Genomic DNA, 21,509 nt, shown 5'->3' on the forward strand with positions numbered 1-21,509 from the left:
TGGTGGGGTTGGCCCTAAAGCCTCAGTTTTTTGACTCATTTCAGGTCTCTTTCCAGTACTTCTCCCACATTGGTGAACGTAGTAAATATGAAAGACTTGTCTGTGGGTACATGCACAATTGATGACATTTTTAAACCTTCTTAATCACTTTGGGATTTCAGATTATCTGTTTTAGTATTTTCCTTTTCTCCTTAAGCCCTGTCAATTTCATACCCCGGAAGTGGGTATGAAATAGGAAATATACCAAATAGCAAATGCAAAATCTAAAATCAGGAAGATTAAGCCGAGGAGATTTTTAAATGGTACATTGTCCTTAAGGAAGCTCAACGTTATGCTCCTGATGTCAAATAATAACAGCATCTTGGAAATATATTTCTTTATAGGAACCTTGCATTTCACCTTCAGCATCTCAAAGTAGAAGAAAACTGATAAGCGATTCGTGGACATTGTTGACACCTGGATAGTATTTATTCTTTGGGGAATACATTATTAGAGAGAGTTGGGGAAATAATGTTTCTTAAATCTTTTTTTCTGGAAACTTATTCTTCATATTCTAACCTATATATACATCATCTGCTTGCTTGATTTATGAAGCTTTTTTAAGTTTCCTAATAGTGTGATAAAGGTTTATATTTCGGTAATAATTATGAAGTCAGAAGTCCTCCTTTTGATTTTTTAGATTACGTATTTGTGCTCATGATAGAAGAAAAAAATTTTCAGATTGTGAGCTCCACCAGAGGAAGGATTTAATCTATTTTTATTTCTTGCTTTGTTTCTAACACGTAGAAGAGTGAATGGTATACTGTAGGTACTCACTAAATTTTGCCCAGCAAATAAATGAACGAATGAATAAATTAAATCTTATCAATTTGGTCACTTTTACATTTTTATTAATGGTGTTTTGAAATCACATTGCTGTGGAATGTATGGTATTATAAAATTATGTTGTCAAGCATAACTCCAATGCCATTTCCTCCATGAAGATGAAGTATTGCACTTTTTACCTTTCTTTTAGCATTTTCACTTCCTCTCCTCTAATCCAGGAACAGAACCAATTGTTCCTGTTAGACTGTATGCTTCTTAAGGATAGGTAATGCCTGGTTCATCTTTGTATCTTATCTAATGATTCCTATGTATAATCAATATGAAAAACATTAAAATAAAATTATGATATTTAATTGCATGCTAATTGTAAAATGACTATAACTTAGTGTAACTGAATTGATTAATTTAATGATTGAGATCTCTTTGAAGGCCTAGTGTGTACAGTTATTGGTAATATAGCAGTAAACAGAAATCCATGGTCTAAGCCCTCATTTGGTTTATAGTCAGGGGATATTAAATGAATGACATAGTAAATAAGTGACAGTAAAGTCATTATCCTGTAGAAGCTGATAGTGGGGATCTGACCTAGGCTAGATATCAGGGAAGGCCCTCAGGGAGCTATTTTAAAGGAGACAACTGAAAGATGATAGAAATTAGTCAGAAGAAGAAACAGTAAAGGGAGAAAGGGGAGAGTATTACAGGTAGAGCGAACAGCAAGTGAATAGAAAGCCCAGGGGCTTGGTTGAAGATCTGAAAGAAGTTTAGTGTAGTTGAGTGGAGAATGGAGAGAAGCGAGCAATGAGGCTGGAAAGATCAGCAGAGGCCAAATAATGGAGGGTTTGTGAATTGGGCTAAATACTTGATCTTAAGGGTAAACTCTTTTAAGCTCAAATTTTTATATCTGAAAGGTCATTCTGGCATTTTAGTGACTTTGGACTAGCAGTTATTGGGATACATTGAAATCTAAATATAGTCATGTGTCACTTAACAACTGGGATACGTTTTGAGAAATTCATCATAGGGTGATTTCATCATTGTGCGAACATCATAGAGTGTACTTAGACAAACCTAGATGGTATAGGCTACTACACACCTAGGCTATATGGCACTAATCTTATGGGACCCCCGTAATATATGTGGTCTGTTGTTGACCGAAATGTCATTGTGTGGCACATGACTCTAGAAAGGAGGAAGACTGAAAGATTTGTAGTGTCTTCCTTCTTTGAGTGGGAAGAGCTTAAGAGGAGGTACTTGGCAAATTACTTCACCTCTCTCTGCCTCAGTTTCAGCATCTGCATAATGGGATAATAATTTTTTTTATTTCATAGTGTTGTGGTGAGGATCAAGTGAGTTTAAAGGCATAAAGTGCAGCAACTTGCACACTGTAAGTGTTAACAAGTTGACAAGTAAATGTTAACTGTTATAATCTTCTTAGGAGGTCTGTATGGGTTTGTTTTACATAGAACCTCAACTGCAGAGTTTTTAAAAAATGCATGCCTATGTCATACTCCTGGAGAGTGGATCCTGACATCTATAATTCGAAAAATCTTCTCAGATGGTTCTGCTGTTCACGAAAGACTGGTCCTGGAGATGTAGATGCTATTCTAGTGTGCAAGTGGAGACTCTCTTAGTCCTGGGCATCAGGCTTACAGTCTCCAAGTATTGAGTCATTTTCTCCAGTGCAGAAAGAACTGTTTGGTGTGGGTCTAGGTAGGTCATGGTGGAATAGAAGAATCATGAAAAAAGTTACACTTGATGATATCATAGTTTATGATATGTCGTGATCTATAAGTTGATATTTGCTTGTTATCTGCTCGGTACTCTGTTTAACTCAGTGACTGGCTTATGCATTACATGACTTGCAGGTCAGAAGTTTCATGTGTCCAAATAATGGCACCATTTCTATGGTATCTATATTGTGAACCATCCCAGTTACAAGAATATGCTAAACTCCGACTAGCCCTGCTAAAAGTCTTACTTCAACCCCGGGTTTGTGACAAAGATCAACCATCAATATTGGAACAACAGATACTTCAATTGTGTTGCGACATGGTTCCTTGTTTGCAGGTAAGACCTTTCATCCTCCTTCACTAATCAGCATCAGTAGGTGTTGATTGTTATTGTCATACATAAAGTAGAACCTATGTGATTTGTCAAACTCAGACACAATCCTAGCTCTAGAAGTGCTTACAAGCTTTTGGAGATGATGAAGGAACCAAATCTAGATTTAACATTAATATATACAATGTTAACTAAATTCATAGAAATATAAATCAATCTAGTCCATTTTAGGATTAGTAGGAATGGAAACTTTCCTTTGTTTAAGTAAGAAAGACTTCTCAGGGAAAAGAATTTTAAGTTGAATTTCGCCTTGTGCTAGACACAGAGAGGTATAAGGGAAAAAAATACCTCTTCGTGCAAATTAGAGAAAAGTGTGTCTCTGAGTGGATATAGCCCTGGGGATGCAGAGTTTGATCAGCTGAGTGCTGGCTAGATTCCAGTTTCTGCATGTCCCCTTACAACATATTCAGTGACCCTGCTGGATCCTGCTCTTGAGAAGCTCACAGTCTAGTGAGGGAGTTAAGACAAGTATATAGATTCTCATAATTCAGCGTAGATGGGTGGAAGATATTTAATAGAGGTATGGATAAAATGCCTGGGGAGTTCAAGGGAGAGAGAAATTTGAGCTAATGTCTCTATAACCATAGATTTAAAAAGAATTCTGGTTGCCAATGTGCTGTGATTTTAGTGTAGTGATTCATTTCTCAGGCCATCCCATCCCATCATTGAAGTTTGTCCTTTGCCTAGAATCTTAGCACCATGCTGCCTAGCTGATGGAGGGAATCTGAATATTTTTCAAAGTGAGCACTTGAGGTCACAGATGACCTGTTTTAAGTTTGTGTTAGCAAGGAGTGACTAGAGTGATTCTTTCCTTTGTGACTCATGAATAGGCATTACTGTAATCAAGGCAGAGAAAAGTTAATTAAAATGAACTCTCCTGTGGCTTTTCCAAAGCCATTTTGTGTGAGCAATAAAGCCATGTATAGGCAGAAAATCTTGAACTAGGGTACACTTTTTCATGCCATGCTTGCATCACCCTGTTCTGTGTTCTTTGGTGGATGTTTGCTTTCATCTTCATGAACCTACATTGACAAGCCTCAATGTTTCTAGAAGTGAGCTCTGGAATATTTCTGGGAATCTGTGGCTTTGTTAATATAGTCGAAATAGGTGAGAAAAGAAGCAATACGATGTTTGGAACTAATGGAACTAGCAACATAAATACGTTTAATCACTTAACAAATCGGCTTTATTAGAAGGAAGAATTGGAGAGTTGAGAGGGATCTTAGCAGCAATGTAATCCATTCTCCCACTGGTTACAGATATTTCTTATACTCTTTAACAACCATCCTATGACAAATTAAATATTTTAGTGATAGGAAGCATGCTATTTTGCAAGGCAACAATTTATTTTTTTTAGCAAGTGCTTCTAATTGACCTTTTCTAAGACTTTACCCATTAGTCTCCATTCTTCACAGAACAAAGCAAAATAAGGTTTTAAAAAGCCATCTGCATCCCATCGTGTTGTTTCTTTCTCTCTTCCTTCCTTTTCTCCCTTTACATCCTTTCATTCTTCGCTCTCTCCCTCCCTCCTTTCTTTCCTTCATCAATTTCTTTACTTCTCCAATGGTTTTCAGACTTTTCACTGTCCTGTGCCGGGAATTCTCTGGTGTATTGGTGTTCAGAATGTGTTACTGGAAAGTGTTCTCACAGTACTGTCACTGTGGTCTGACCCATATGAACGCTTGAATAGAATCACATTAATTAAAAACATTTTTTTTTTTTTTAGAAATAGCCATGCCATCCTATTGACCTATGATGAAATGGCGGTCACTGAAACGCCTCCTTCTCTTTCTTCTTGCATCAGTGGCTCTTCCATTTTATATTTATAAAATATGTGGACTTGTCTTTTTTTGGACTTACCTGCCTTAAATTTCACTATTGACTTTGGTTCCACTCTTTCTTTCTTTTTAATTGTGACTCTTGTCATTGCACATTTTATTCATTGCACATGATCTATTTCTATATAAAAACAGAACATTACTTCGAAAGTATTCTTGTTAAGAATTTTGATAATGTTAAAGATTAGAGAGCCTTTAATGCTAACTTGATGAGGTTGTCTTTCAAATTTTTTTTTTTTATTATGGAAAATTTCAAGTATGCACAAAAGAAATGCACTAAAGAAATATGTTGTCAAATAAACACGAGGCTTTTCTTTGTTTTAAATCCCTTTCTTTTCTTTTGCCTTTCCCATTGTATATTTGCAAAAGAGCAAAATAATTTAGCTTCTGGACTGTTCACATTTATTTTTTATAACTTAGTATTTTCTGCTATCTCCTCCCCCTTGATCTTTTAATATCGTTTTTTCTCTTGTTTGCTAGGAATTAATTTTTCTCTCTGTGTATAACTTCTAGTCATTTTGGGTTATTATGGTGGTAACGACTGGTGAAAGGTACAGCTGGTCAACTGTAGGCTTTCCTCTTGATGAATTTAACAGACACAAGGCTCCTGATTGAAGCAGATGGTTCATTGTTTGTAATCTCTGGGAAATGCCAGTGTATCTGCGAGCAAGACCATATCCGTAATACCAACTCCAGAATTTTGATCAGAACAGCTGGGTTTGAATTGAATTGGGATTTTCAAGAGCACCCAAGTCCTTCCTATCTAATACATTAACCTGTTGAGAAGACACCCTACCATTTGAATATGGTCTTTCATGCATCTGCCAAGTGTGGAAATGATGCTCTCAGTTAAGGTTGTCTGAGCAAATATCTTGCAGATGAAGTGCTTAATAGTACATTAAAATAACATGCTAATCCTTTACTACCAGGTAACTTTGTTGGAATTGTAAAAAGGAGAGTTCATTGGAGAACTCAAAACAAACTTTAATTAATTTCCTTCAACATGTTGGCATTGTCGTACAACTTGTTTTAGAAAATCTGCGCTCAGAAAAGTTAGAAAAGTAAATGAAAAAAATTTGTGCCAACCAGCAGTAACAGAAAACAGTAGCAAATTGTATTTTGGTTAGTGACAAAAGGAGAAGGCAGAGTTGTATGGTTTAAGCCTCTTTGAATTATGTAAATTTCTTGATCTCCTTTAAGTCTTTATAGGTTTAGAGATAAATATTTTGTTGTTAAATATTTAATTAATAATTAAATATTTGTTGTTAATACTTCTTGTATAGCTTAAAATTATCTTTTGGTTTGTATATTATTTTAATATCATGTAATGACTTTTTTAAACAGATGAAAGATTTGATGGAGACGACAGAAGTGATGCTGTTTATCGAGGAAGTATATTTAAGCCTTTTGCGTCATCCCATTTTCTGGAAAATTCAGCTTACCCAGATGACCCTTCAGGTGTTGTGTGTCTGTGAAGTCAGCTTAAAGATAACTGGGGAATGCTCATCTTTGATTCACCTTTTAGAGCACAGTGTTGAACTTCTGAAGGAGGTACGGATCGTAAGAAATTTTAATGTGTCAGTTATCACTTAAGTGGGTCTTGGTGTTTCAGTGGCTGGGTGGGTGTGCTCTTTTACTTTATGGCACATCAAAAGTGTCTTGATCTAATATAATTAGATCATACTACTAATGTACTACTACTATTAATATCATTTATTATAAAAATGAGTCATTAAATGCTCTTTGGAGCATCAGTTAAGGATCTACTATTGTGGCATTTTTTCCTTTATTCACGTAGAATACAAGTATTGAACGTTTACTCTATGCCAGATCCTATGGAATATGTAGATGGAAAGGTACATTCTGTGACCTCAAGGGACTTACAGACATGCAAATAAATCATCATAGTACAATAAGGTAAATGCTTTTATGGGAGTATATTTAAAGTGCAATGGGAGCACAAGTTAAGGGGGAGTAGGGCATGAGTTCAGAATTGAGGAAGTCTGAGTAGGAGTTTGCTGGTACAAGTCAGAGGTTAGGAAAGGCATTCCAGCTGCAGGAACAACATGTGCCCAAACACAGAAACATTAGAGAGCAGGCAGACATGGCCTGTAAGGAAAACAAGAAGGTGTTGAGTATTGTTGAGGGATTAAGGTGGAGGAGATAAGGCCCAGCCTTGAGTTTACATTTTATCTTCCAGGCAATGGCGTGCTATTGAAGACCTTTTAGCAGAGAGGTGCCCTCATATTTTTGTGTGTGGAAGATCAGTCTGGTGGGAGGAAAGTTTGGAGTAGGGCAACAGTAATAGGGCAGGAAGTGAGGAGGGATGTCTTAGAGTGCTAGGGCTGCCGTAACAAAATACCACAGACTGGGTGGCTTAAACAGCAGAAATTTATTTCTCACACTTCTAGAGACTAGGACGTCCAAGATCAGGGTGTTGGCCGATTCGACCCCTAGTGAGGGCTCTTATCCTGGCTTATAGATGGCTGCCTTCTCCCTGTGTCCTGACATGGTGGAGACAGAGCGAGAGTGAGCTCTCTATCATTTGTTTTTATAAGGACAGTAATCCTACTAGAATAGGGCCACTCGTATGACCTCACTTAACTTTAATTACTACTTTACTCCAAAACAGTCACATAGGCAATTAGGGCTTCAGCATGTGAATTTGGGGGTGGGAGGGGCACAATTCAGTCTATAGTAAGGGGGCTAATTAGAGAAATGAGAATGGGAAGAGAGAAATATAGGAAATGAAATCAATAGGGCTTTATGGTTGATTAGATGGTCGAGGAGAGGGTCCTTGGTAGAGTCTCAGCTTTCTGTTTTGGGCAACTGGATAGTGCCATTCATTTTGAGAAATGGTAGCTGATGTTGGAGGGAAGATGGTAAGTTTAGTTTTAGATATGCTTGGTTTGAAGTATTTATGAATCATAGGTAGTTGGATATATGGTTTTAAAATTCAGGATGGAAGCCTAGGCTAAAGTATAGGTTTGTAGACATCTGCTTTGGGATGGGAGTTTTAACCATGGGATTGCATGACAGGGCTTGGGATGGAATTCCAGGGGCTGTTGATATTTGGAGGTACTGATAAAGAAGAGTCTGAGAAGATATGGCCAGAGGATTGTATGACAAACAGAAGAGACAGATGACATGAAAGTCAAAGAAGGAATATCTCAAAAAGGGAACTGGTCAACAGTGTCATGGAGGGAGGATTTAAAGTAACAGATGGAAAGTACTCTTAGGATACAGCAAGTAGAAGTTTATTGTTCACATTAGAGGAAGCAGTTTCAGTGGAGTGATGGTGGTTGGAACCAAATTGGAATATGGGAGTGAATGGCAGGTGAGGAAATGGGGAGAGTGGATGTAGATTTTGGTGAAAGGTGGGAGACGATGAAGGCTCAAGTAGGTCATTTGTCAATTTGTCAGTCTTGCGATTAGAATGGTTTCGCATATACTGGGACTCCATAGACAATATTATTTTATATATTATGTATTTATTTGTGTTATATCTAATATTGTATATATTATCTATTATGTATAATAGTAACATATTACATAATAATATATATTAATGTATATTTGTGTTATAATATTATATATATTATCTGTTATGTATAATAGTAATATACAGTAATAATATATAGTACTAAAGACTGTATATACTACTGTGTAGTAATAGTGTATATATTACATAGTAATATATCTGTTATATAGCTATTATGTAATGTCAATTATATATTATATAATTATGGTTATTTTTATCATATTATATATTTTATATCAAGCCCCTATTCAGATATATAATCATATCTGTTATAAACGATTATATCTGTTAGGTATATAGTATATATGATGCATATTATTATATAGATAATATATAGAAAGTACAGAGATAGAAAATATTTTGTAGATAAATATTATATAGAAAATATTATATAGCTAAATTACCAGGAGTTGTGTCTCTTAACTATAAATGTAACATACTTAGCAGGTAAACCCCATATTGTTCCTTTGTGCTTGTACTAGATTCATGTGAGTAGTAGACATAATTATCGATTATAATTTTATAGAGTTTAGTCCCCTTTGCTCTCATTCTCTGACAATTTTATGGTATAGTCCCTCCCCCAACACACACATTTAGCATATATTTATTAAGCAGCTTCCTATGGCAAATACTTTGCTATAGCAATTAGGTGAAAACAGACAAGGTTTGTGAAGCTTACGTTCCAGTCAAATGGTTCAAATTAGTGTGCATAAAAATCACTAGGCAGAGTATATTAAAATGCAAATGCCTGGGGCCTACCCCTAGAGATCCTACATTAGCAGGGCTGAGTGGGTCCAAGGATCTGCAGGTGATTTTTCTAATTGATTTTTGTATATAAGGCAAATACCCTTGTAAATCACACAGATCAAGAAATTGAACTTTTCCAGCCACTTTGGAAGTTTTCCACAAGCCCAGTCCTAATCACAACCTCCTCCCTCCCCTGACTATCCTGACTTCTGTAGTAATATCCTCCTTACATTTCTTTATAGTTTTATCACCTAAGTTGTGTGCCTACACACCATAATACAGTTTTGGCATGTGCGTATGGGATCTATCTTTTAGGTATCTTTTAAACTAATAGTGGTCCCTTTCCATCCCCTCCCCTACTTTGTTTCTTCCTGGAAGTTTATGTATTGAAAAACCTGGCTTATGTGAGCTGTAGAGTTTTCTATATTCTGAATTTTGATTGCATCCTCCTGGTGCACTTTGACATGTCTCTCTGTTAAAAGGTAGTTATTTATAGAGGCTTGATTAGATTCGGGATTGTTTTGTTTTGTTTTGTTTTTCCAAAGCTACAGGAGTAGTGTGTTCTTTCATCAAGAAGCACATAATGTGTGTTGCTCTTCTTTTTATGATGTTAGTAGTTGTTGATGCTCAATGCCTACTTCCATTAATTCATTAGGAGTTAAAGAAATGATGATGATCTATCATTTCTTCTTCATTTATTAGCTGGAATACTTCTATAAAAAGAAACTCCTCTTCCCCTACTATTTGGTTATCCAGTGGTAGAGGTTATATAGGAAAGGTGGAATGAATGCTGACTCTTTCCCTTTTCTTACCAATTTCTAAAAGTATTATTATGAACTAACATTTAAACATATTTGATGCTTTTCAGTCTCTTACAGATAAGATCCATATTAAAGTTCAAATTGTCCTATTATTGGCCAGTAGGAATCTCTTCAAGTTGGCTCTCAAAAATATAATCAAAATATTTTTGACTGTAATTTGGAATCACAGAATACTTTGACTTAGAGCAGTGAAATGGAGAGAAGGTCATATTTACATTGTATCTTCCTTCTGCCCAATATTTTAACAATTTTAGAAGAAAGTAAACATAAGTAGAACTGTTAAAATAATTGTTATGAAATTTCCTGCTCCCATCCTGATTCCAGTGTTCCTGAGGTAAGAAAAAAAAAACCTTAGAAAATTAATTTGCAAACACATATCCTTTAGGCCTGTATATACTAATTGGAAACAAAATGAAGTAGAATAAAGCAGTCTTATTACCTATTTTGAGGCTATACCTGTATTCTTATATCACTGAATTTATCAACTGGATATTCAGTTCAAATATTACATTAACTCTTCCTTTCCCCTTTGTTCTCTTTCTACTCTTACATTGGAGGTCTTTTGTTGCTCACTGAAAATGGATCTATTTCTTCGGCTACATTAGTTTCAGTGGATTTGGTCTTAGTTGAGCTATTTTTAGCCTTATTTGAATGATCATAACTTAAGGTCTTTTCCATATCAAGCAAAATATGTGTACTCCGATCAGCAGAATTAGGCAAAAATGATATTGATTGTGAGGAGACAGCGTAGCTCTCAAAGTGAAGCAAGAGCTAACCATCTCAGCTTTCGTCAGGCCAGGAACCCATGTTCTCTAAGACATCACCATCCGATGACACATTCCACGCACTTTTCTTCACTGTGTGTCTCAGTTTAAGTTTTCAGATTCCTGGGGAAAATGGTCTGATGGGCCCAGCTTAGATCAGTCAGCTCTGACCAGAGGACAGGGTAGGGAGCAAAGCCATGGCCCTGGGGGATTGTGTGAGCTGGGCTGCCATCTCCATTGTGTCTGCTATAGGTACTTACCGCTGACGTCGCCTTTCTTACACCTTGTTCCCACTTTAAATAATTTTATTTATTTATTTTTTCCCCCAAAGCCCCAGTAGATAGTTGTATGTCATAGCTGCACATCCTTCTAGTTGCCGTATATGGGACGCGGCCTCAGCATGGCCGGAGAAGCGGTGTGTTGGTGCGCGCCTGGGATCGAACCCCGGGCCGCCAGCAGCGGAGCGCGCGCACTTAACCGCTAAGCCACAGGGCCGGCCCCTTGTTCCCACTTTAAAAGTAAAAAGCTTTTCCATACTATCTTGTTCACAGAGGCATCCCTAGGCCCAGCATATGTGCTTAGTGCCTGGTACATAGGTGGTGCTCAGTGATGTCTTTCATTTGAATTGAGGACAAAAAAAATGTAGACTCCAAGGGTCTGCTGTCCTTAAGACACCTGTGACATCTGTGGCCAAGTATAAAGGCATTTCCTCCTTTTTTATATTTTACTTCCTTTCTCCAGATAGGATCTGAATTAGCCTGGGTTCCCCCAAAAGTAGACCCTGAATTTTCTGAAAGGCAAAAGCAGAGCCTGAGTTTCCACAAAAGCAAGGGCTTATGCAACAGAGTTCATTTGCAGATGTGCTCCCAGCAAGCAGGTGGTAGAGGGACAAAAACAGTGAAATACTGAAGATGGGAGAGGCAATACAAGTATGATCAAGTTGGCCACTGTACAAGCAACCAGTTGCTCGATCCCACAGAATGTTCTGAGAAGCTTTATGAAATGTCTTAGAATCCTCCAGAAGGATCCAGAATAAAGGGGGAATCATTTATCCCTGAGTTTCTATTGCCAGTTTGTCAAGCTTTGGCCTGTGGAGCTTTAACTTCCTTATGGTTCTGGATCTCTGACTGGTCTGAGGCAGGAAGCAAGAGTTACTACAGCAAGAGCTGTAGTATTTGAAGTCGCACATGAGATGAACAACACAGGCTTTTATTAAAAGATCTCGTTAAATTGTACCGTTCTTGGTGTCCATTAAAAATCAATCAAACAAAAAAACCCAGCTTGTAACCTCTCAGAATTGTAAGCAATTTGAGGTTAGTCTAATCCTCCATGGTTACTTTTCCTTATTTTTGGTCTTGAATCTCCAGCTCTTTTCCTGTCACCTGCTATTCTGAACAGACCAGTCTCACTCTTAGAAAGCCATTTTCATTTATGCCTTCATACCTTTCAGTTCCATCCACTTAAAATGCTTCTAGTCCGTTTCAGAACCCTGAAAAGCTACTTTGTGGCCCTTCCAGTGATAGCTTGTGTGAAAAAGGCTTTCCAGTGATAGCATTAGTATAAAGTAATACTTTTATTTTTCTCTGATCTTCTTGGTAGCTAGGAAATTTAAAATTGAAATTTAAATGATCTTGCTGGTTTCCTTTTTTTTAATGGACATGCAGAATTTGAAATGAAATTGAAGAGTGGCAAAGAATGGTGTGATGGTGTGTATTGTTAAGTGTATTGGTTTCAGAATGCATTTATTGTCCTCAAATAGATAAGAGTTGCTTCTTTGTTCTCAACTATATTTCAAAACAGTGAACATATATAGGCCCCAAAGACACAAATTGGAACAGATTCCATTTAAAAAAATTTACAAATTTTCTTCTTTTGCTGGTTTTTAAAAGTCCATAATCAAGCACTTTAGAAGATTTTGCAGTTTAATTTCACGTTTCAAGTGATGTAACTGAGCTGTAGACATATATTTATTAATTTGTGCTAGAGTTGATAGCATCTCCAGGATAACTTCTGAGTGTGTCAGACTAAGTTGTTTTCTCTCAAGTGTTTCTTTAACCTGTGGCTCTACCTCACATTTCCTTTTCTTTTTCTTGGCCTGTCCTCATGATTTATAGGTACTTCTGCTCTGCAGGCACTTCTGTAAAATTTCAGAATGAAGTAATTTTAGTAAAGTGTGCTGGACCTTTCTTCTTTAGTTCCATGATATGTTAATGTTTTCTTTATTTAGAAACCTCAAATAACATCTTATGTCACTTGCATTTTATTTATTAGAACTTAATATACATATCCTTTTTCATTTCATTTATATACTTGGTGAAATTAATGATTTTAAGTTTCTGTGGTTATGGCTTTGCTACATTTAAACGTGCTTAATAAATTATTGTAATTTAAAAATAATCTTTGCCTCCCTAGGCACTAATGTTTCTTTTGTTATAATAGCATGATTTATTAAAATTTGTTAAGTGCAATTCATTATGTAAGTTATATAGATGAATCATGTCTTTATTAGGTAAGTAGATAATTGAGCTACTTTTCAGAAATGAAATATTCTTAAATTAATTATTTCAGATAGTTTTCATGGTTTGCAAAGATCGACTGTTTTGAAGACTTATCAGTCGGTTGTGTTAAGGAGTTTTCCCTCTGAATTTCTTTGGTTTGTGGCCTATTGCTTTTTGACCAGATAGGATATCATTTCTAATTTTTGTGTGACTGCTGTGGCATTCACTAATTCATCCTTTAGTAGAGCAGGCTTACTGTAAATAATTTTGTATAATATGTTTATAATACTTCATGTTAAATATACTCTTCCTGGATGCATGTTTTAAAGCCATGGCTCTGGGAACTTCTTCAACTCTTCTTTTTTTCTTTTCTTTTAGGATTTTCCTGTTGAACTGGTCAGAATTGGAATAGCTTTACTACTTCTACAGACTCCGGCAAGTCAGCAGAAGCCAATCTTAAGTCTAGGTAAATAAAAATACACTCACAAGAGTAAAACATAAATATAATTTATTTATAAAGTGGCAGAAGTCTCTTGAACTATATATCATGCTATGCTGTAAAGTTCTGTATACTTTGAGTTTCCATTCTGGAATTTTTCTAATTAGTCATTGTCAAATAGAACTTTCTTTTTCTTATCCAACTGGGTGTTTTGTGCAAGATTCCATGCACCATAATTTACCAAGTATCTCGTATGGACATTCAAACGTTATAATCTAAATCATATAACAATGACATTGGAAAATATGTTGAAGGGCATATCAGCTTATTCACAGTTTTACAACAAAGTAAGAATCAATAGCATAAAACCCTTGAAACAAAATAAGTGTTCAGCATTTGTATTTGTTTTTAAAACTCTCTATACCTTTACTATTTAAAACTGGTGCCACATTGAACAAGATTTAATTTATAGTTATTGTATTAACCTAGCTAGAACAAACGAGAGATAATATTCTTCTGACTGTCTAGTATTGATTTAAAGAAAAGTGAGAAATGGGGATAAAGGGAGGCAAAAATGTTCTATTTAAGAATAATGTGGTGAGCCAGCCCTGATGGCCTCGTGGTTAAAGTTTTGGCCCACTCTGCTTCAGCAGCCCAGGTTTGGTTCCTGGGTGTGGAACCACACCACTCATCTGTCAGTAGCCATGCTGTGGCTGCAGCTCACATAGAAGAACCAGGACTTACAAGTAGAATATACAACTATGTACTGGGACTTTGGGGAGGAAAAAAAAAAAAGAGAGAGGAAGATTGGCAACAGATGTTAGCTCAGGACGACTCTTTCCCAGCAAAAAAAAAAAAAAAAAAAGAACAATGTGGTAAAGAATCAAGTTGTTAGGTCTGGCAGATTGGCAAACAAGTCACACCTTTGAAATGTGGCTTTTACATTAATGTTGCCTTGCTTTAACTTGGTCCAGTATAATCCATGTGGTAATGGAGGATCTGTCTAAATTATGTTGTATAGTGCCATAATGCATTGATACATTCCCACCCTCACTTTAAAAAAGTGCTTGAGGTAAATACCGATTGTGTAGCTCATTTTTCTGGGCGTTTAATTCATCATGATTTTGAGAGTGAGTTGCTCTTCTGCTTTCAATCTGTCTTGGAAATGGCTTTAGCATGCCGAGGGGACCCTTGGCTCTTAGGCTGCGATTCCTACCCTACTTTTGCCTGTTGGCATTATGCTCATTTGTGCCCTCCTCCATAGTCCCTTTCTGAACTGCTTTTTCTCTTTTTTTCTTATAGCAGTGCACATGGCATCCTCCCATAGGTATAATTTACCAGTGCTGCTGCTTGGACAGCCATAGTTTTGTTATTTTTTTTAAAAACAGCTTTATCTAAGTATAATTTACTTACCATAAAATTCACCATTTTTAAATGTACAATAAAGTATTTTTTAGTAGTTGTGCAACCAACACCACAATCTAGTTTTAAAATATTTCCATCACCCCCCGAAAGTTTCTTGTGCCCATTTACAGTTAATCCTCATTCCCACCCTCAGCCCCAGACAGACACTGATGTGCTTCCTGTCGTTATAAATTTGCCTTTTCATATAAATGGATTGTGTTTGTTTTTTGACAAAAAAAAAAAAACACAAACCATCAAAGTCCTATAGAAACCACATTTCTAATTCTGAAGCTACTCCTTTATTGTTTTTCACGTATAATAGGGTGATACAGGGTCAAACACTCCAATACTTTTACTATTTGTTGCGTAGCAGACCTTTTCTTTTGTAAACTAGTGTCTTTGATTTGAAGTTACCTTAGTTAGACTGAATAAACCATATTGAAAACTATCGAGCCAGTATGTCATGTTGAAAATTAAGGAAGAACTGTTGTTTAGTATATTGGGAAAGAGTATTCAAAAAAACAGGATAACTAAGAGAATATTGATTATTGCAAATTTAAAAAATGCATAAAATTAATATTATGCTTCTTAATTATTAACACTAGCCTGGATTGTAAATAGCAATTTATAAAAATGCCTGGAAGATTCATAATATAAAATATGAAACATTTGTATTATATGAATTTCCTATTTTGTTAAAGATAATGGGTTTTCATAATATCTCAGAGACAATTATGGATTAAGACTAATATTTAGGCAAAAAATGTAAACTAGCAGTGTTAGAGTAACAGGTATTTGTACTTCATACCCTGTTCAGGTTTGGCTTCCAAATGCCTTAAAATAAAATACTGGCAACTCGTCGACAAGATTTAAGGCTTTTAGAGCTTTTTGGTGTAGTGGGGAGATCACTTGATTACTTTGATGATCTGGCTCTGAAGCCTATGAATAATATCTTTCAGTAAATCAAGGTTTATTCAATAACTGAAAAAAGTATATTTATGCCTTAACTCGTTCTGTTAATAGTCTAGGGGAGACTACACATAACCAAGTTATTGTACATTTGTATGTTTCTGATGTGTAAGATGAGTTTCTATGTTAAAAAAAGAATCACTTAGGGGCCAGCCCCATGGTGTAGCGGTTAAGTGCCGTGCGCTCCGCTGCTGGTGGCCCAGGTTCGAATCCCGGGCATGCACCAATGTACCACTTGTTAGGCCATGCTGTGGCGGTGTCCCATATAAAGTAGAGGAAGATGGGCACAGATGTTAGCCCAGGGCCAGTCTTCCTTAGCAAAAAGAGGAGGATTGGCGTGGATGTTAGTTCAGGGCTGATCTTCCTTGCAAAAAAAAAAAAAAAAAAAAAGAATCACTTATAAAAATGGGTTTGATTGTTATACGGCTTATGGACTTGGAGACTTTCCTGATCAGCTTCTTAGCAATTACAGCTGAAGGACAGCCCTGCCTCACCTTGTTCACTTATGCATCTCTTAATACACTTCTCAGCTGGGTTTGTAAGGGAAACATGCACATTGGTCTTGTTATCCACTGATCAGTAGTTTCTTGGTTGTGTTTGTTGAGGGCAATAGTAGGATCTGACACAATATAAGGACAAAAGTTGAATTCTATTTTAAAGAAATTCACATTGACCTAAAAAAGAGTTGATTTATACTTTGATATATGATATGGGTTTTCTATAAGAGTATCATCAAGTTTTCAGTTATATACCTTAGCAGCATGTTTTAGATAATAGTTAATTTTTGTGTTCCTTTTATTTGTAAAAGGATAAGATTTATCATCTTAGTTATGTGTCTGACCCAATTGTAAAGGGGTAAGAAAACTTTTTGCATATCACTCTTAAGCAAAAGAGCATTTTGTTTGACTGATGTATTAATTTTTAAAAATGTGAATTGTTGTTTTGCTCAATAGCTTTGAAGCTCTTCTCTTTTGCTGAGGGTCAGAAAATCCCAAAGTCATCCTTGCTTCTAGTGATGCCAATTCTGCAGATATTATCTTCTACTGCCTTGGAAGACTGTATATCCGTGGATGAGGAAGGTCCCTCTAGGCAGCAGTTGGCTCTAAACCTTTTGGAAGTGGTACAGCAGGAGTGCTACAGAGATGACCACCAAAAGGTAATGAATTCACCCTTGTTTCTCTTTTTTTTTTTTTTTTCTTTTTTCACTTTTTTACTTAATAACCCCTTTGCACACCCTTGTTTCTCTTAAATAAAGTTAAAGTAGTACTGTGGGATTCATTTCTCTGCAGATCATCTCCCCTCCCGATGAGGGGTCTGTTCAGGTTTAAATTCTATCCCTGAGCTTTACCATTCTGTCAGGCAGTGGTGTGGATGATGGTGTATTCTTCTGGACTGTGAGAGAGGAGGGTAATCCTGTTGTGAAGTAAGTTTTGGAAATGCTGTATAACCTTTTTTCCTCTTTGAGTTTCCTGTGTACATTAGTAGTTAAAGGTCCTGAGGAATCCTGCAGAAAAGGAACTAGTTCTTTTTAACCTAGTGCTACTCCAAGCATGGAGTATGGAATCCTTTTATACTCTTTAGTAAGTACAGCATATTGCTAGATCTGAGACAGTCCAAAGTGGGAAATCTCCTCGAACACCTGGAAGTTTTAGGATCCGTAAGAACTAAGACTTCATTTTTGAATATGGCACCTTATGCCATGTTCTCTGGCATAACGGCTCTTGATGTCTCCTGTGCGTGTACTACTCAATTGGAAGACAGCAGGCCTGTCACACTCCATTCCTATTCCTGCCTGCTAGGCATACCCCCTTCTGCTTTGTTCCTGGTAAAATAAGGTAAAAGTATTGTCAATGTCTGGTTAGTGGCTAGGTTCTAGGCCTACATTTGTCAGACTTTTTCCCTTTGGTATTTGACTTTTGCCTTTGGTAAAACGTAGTGTTACTTTACAACTACTACTTCTATGGAGATTGAATGAGGATTAAAGAAGATAAAAGTGATGAAGCATCTTAAGTCTCCATAGAGAGAGGCATTTAACGAATGCAAGCTAGGGCCAAAGTTGTTTCATCTGCAAAAGCATGGCTATCTCTAATCATGTATTGTTAAATGTTCTAGCAGCAAAAATCCAGGCATTGTTATTCCTTGTTTGAGCATGCATCAGAAACTAGCCAATAGGCAAATTGAATATATACCACACCTTCCTAAATCCTAGTTGTTTGACTAAAACTTTAAAACTTGAAGCAGGTAATTGATTTGCATTAAGAGAAGGAAGTTCTTGCATCTGCTCTAATAGGAGTATAAAACGTGGCCAAAAATTTCTAATAGCCTTTTACCTCCCCTCTTGGTTTGCCCATATAGAACAATGATTGGATTCTGAATGGGGATAGGGGCAGAGCAGGATGTACTATGTCTGAGTTCTGTTCCTTTAAATCACAAGTAGTATTTACTGAGGATCACCCTAACTCTAATACATAAGTGCTCAGGTTACTATTTGCTCAGGTGTGTGTGAATTGTATTCATCAACACTAATAGCTGGACTTTCTCTTCAGCAGCTGGTGAAGAGGGAGGAGGAAGGAATATTATTATGGCTATAAACATCCTTCTGATGATAGTGCTGCTTTACTGAGGCTTTGATTGGATATATGATCACACTTTTTAAAAATTTAAGGTGCAGTTGACTGTTGGCTTTTATTCTGCACCTGTCCAGGACTCTATATTCCAAACATACTTATAAATTTAACATGCCCCAGACTCTCCAAGTCTCTACCTGAATCTTTGCTTTTGCACATAATGCTCTTTTGTCTCCTTTGCCTGACCTACTCATTCTTCAAGACTCAGCCAAATGTTCTCAGCCTCCCTGAGTCAGAATTCATTACTCTCTCTTCCTTGCATCCCCAGCACTTTTAGCATTATTCAGTTGTGTTGTGTCTTAATTTAGGGGGTTACACATTTGTACCTCAAACTCTGCTATGAGCTCATTGAGGGAAAGGATGTTGGCCCTTTTCACACTTTGCCTTTATTTTGTAAGCATGGTAAAATTTAAATTGCAACAGTTGTTGAACTCTTTGTACTTTTCCACATGAGTGTTTCTGCTTTTTTCAGCTGATTGTAGATGAGAGAATTAAAAATATTTGTTAGGAGGCCAGCCCCGTGGCGTAGCGGTTAAGTGGGCGTGGTCCACTGCTGGCAGCCCGGGTTTGGATCCCAGGTGCGCACCGACACACCGCTTGTCAGGCCATGCTGTGGCGGCATCCCATATAAAGTGGAGGAAGATCAGCACGGATGTTAGCTCAGGGCCAGTCTTCCTTAGCAAAAAGAGGAGGATTAGCATGGATGTTAGCTCAGGGCTGATCTTCCTCACCAAAAAAAAAAAAAATATGTTAGTTGTTAAATTGGCTACTCTCCTATTTTTCATATACTTAAAGAAATAGAGAACATTCTAGCTTATTTATCTTCGCATCCTCAATACCTGACCCATTGTTTACTAAATGGTAGACTTCAGTAAACCTCTGTTCAATGAGGAATGTGTGCTTCTAAGAATACAGAAGATCATTTCACCATCTTGATTTATTACGGAAACACCTTTTTATAAACACTACAGATGTTGTTTTTATTTTTACTATTTCTTCTTAGATTGGTGACTCTGTCTTAGAGTGTTTGATTTAGAACTAGAGCAATTCTCCAGAAGCACAATTCTTCTGGTGAATGAAATCAAGGGTAAATATCCTGTCCCACAGCAATTCTGTATTACCTGTCCATTTCTGAGGTGTTGATAGCCATGAAATAAAACACATTTTAACTCTTCCAATTTTTAAGAATTAAAAAATGTAAGACATAAAACCAGCCATTCATCTCTTTGAAATAAAAGATTAACATAATCTAATCAGCTTTTTATATTTTTCAGTGGTGTGTAGAAAACAGGATCCTTTTCTATTAGGCTATTAAATGTGATATTTAAAACCACTTATTTGTGTTCTCTTAGGTTAAAAAAAGAAAAAATCAAATACTAGTTGTAAATTCTAAAGTGCTTAAAACCTTGCTGCCCCTGCCCCCAGAGAAAAGAAAAAGTTAGGGTCCAGTCAGGGGAGAGAAACCACATTGGTAATTTGAACAAAGAAAAACTTAATGCAAAAAATTATTAAACAGTAAAAGGTGTTTTAGGGGCTGGCCCGGTGGCGCAAACGGTTAAGTGTGTGCGCTCTGCTGCGGTGGCCTGGGGTTCGCTGGTTCGGATCCCGGGTGCGCACCGAGGCACTGCTTGTCAAGCCATACTGTGGCGGCGTCCCATATAAAGTGGAGGAAGATGGGCACGGATGTTAGCCCAGGGCCAGTCTTCCTCAGCAAAAAAAGAGGAAGATGGGCACAGATGTTAGCCCAGGGCCAGTCTTCCTCAGCAAAAAAAGAGGAGGATTGGCAGATGTTAGCTCAGGGCCAATCTTCCTCACAAAAAAAAAAAGATGTTTTATTACTAAATGTTGTAAAAGAGACTCTAAGGAGTACTGCAATAGTAAATGCAGGGAGCAGCTACTACTTCTAGGACTGGGGGCGAGTGCCCAAGGAAGGAACTGAGGAACTAAGAGGATGTCCCTCCCGCCTCAAGGCTGAGATCAGACCTCGTTGGAAAGAGTGTGGCCATGGCCTGCTAGATGGGGAAATTTGCTGGAGTGCCGCAGGCCAGAGCTGGTCTATAGGAAGCCCCCGTGGGGTGTGAGTGGGCTGGAGTTGGCAGAGCTGGTCTGCAGGAAGCCTCTTGCTGGATCTCCTGCCTGCCTCTGGCAGCCATAGTAGGAGAAATCCAAGAAGCACACAGGAACCTAAATAAAAGTGCTTCCTTTACTATGCCTTGTGGTATCTCTCCTGCACCCTCTGTTAACAAGGCCTGACATTGCACCAGAGGGCAAAGGAGAAATCTTGACAAGGTACAGATGTAGTATCACAAAGTGGGACAAAGAAGAGTGTATTTGGACCTGAGAGGTAATACATTGATAGCTGGCACAGCCAGTAAGACAGAATCAGGCTTTTTTGGAGGGGAATAATGGTGGATGGATGAGATGAAGTGGCAAAGAGACTTAAAAGCTAAATTCCTACAATTATATAGTAGGGCAAAATTCATCTCTGTAAAACTGTTTTAGTCAACAGAAAGATTTAGAGACATCTTCACTGACCTAGGGTCTATCATGCATTTACTGCTATTTTGGATATCGTACTTTATTCAAACTTAAATAAAGTATCATGAACTTTATTACTTGGTAATAAAGCAGTGCCAAGTAGGTTTTATTCAGAGTTGCTTTGAAGTAGTACATAGTAAGCAGAAAGCATATTAAATATTTGTCTCTTAAAAAAATGACAAAATTTGCAGTAGATTGTCGCTGTCCTATTGATAGCTAAAGTTAACATTTATTGAGCATTTGCTCTATGTCAGGAGTTATGTGGATCAACTCATGTTTCTTGCAATGACTGTGAAATAGGTTTTTTTTTTTTTGCGTTTCCTGCTGTGTGGCCTTGGGCTAATGAAGCTCTCTGGGCCCTGGCAAGATGGGCAACA

General features: G+C 37.1%; 1 protein-coding gene across 2 annotated transcripts in view; it reads left to right on the plus strand.

Moving 5' to 3' along the window:
* FOCAD (focadhesin) overlaps nt 1-21,509 on the plus strand; it is a 291,760-nt gene that overhangs the window by 71,944 nt on the left and 198,307 nt on the right. For both annotated transcript variants that reach the window (XM_014792384.2, XM_087444678.1), the window contains exons 7-10: nt 2,691-2,892; nt 6,129-6,335; nt 13,534-13,621; nt 16,921-17,123. In XM_014792384.2, the coding sequence (XP_014647870.1) occupies nt 2,691-2,892; nt 6,129-6,335; nt 13,534-13,621; nt 16,921-17,123 (700 nt within the window). The remainder of the gene's footprint in view (nt 1-2,690; nt 2,893-6,128; nt 6,336-13,533; nt 13,622-16,920; nt 17,124-21,509) is intronic.

This window comes from Ceratotherium simum, chromosome 20, assembly GCF_057802395.1.
Source record: "Ceratotherium simum simum isolate JZ-2026a chromosome 20, ASM5780239v1, whole genome shotgun sequence".
NCBI classification, from domain to species: Eukaryota; Metazoa; Chordata; class Mammalia; order Perissodactyla; family Rhinocerotidae; genus Ceratotherium; species Ceratotherium simum.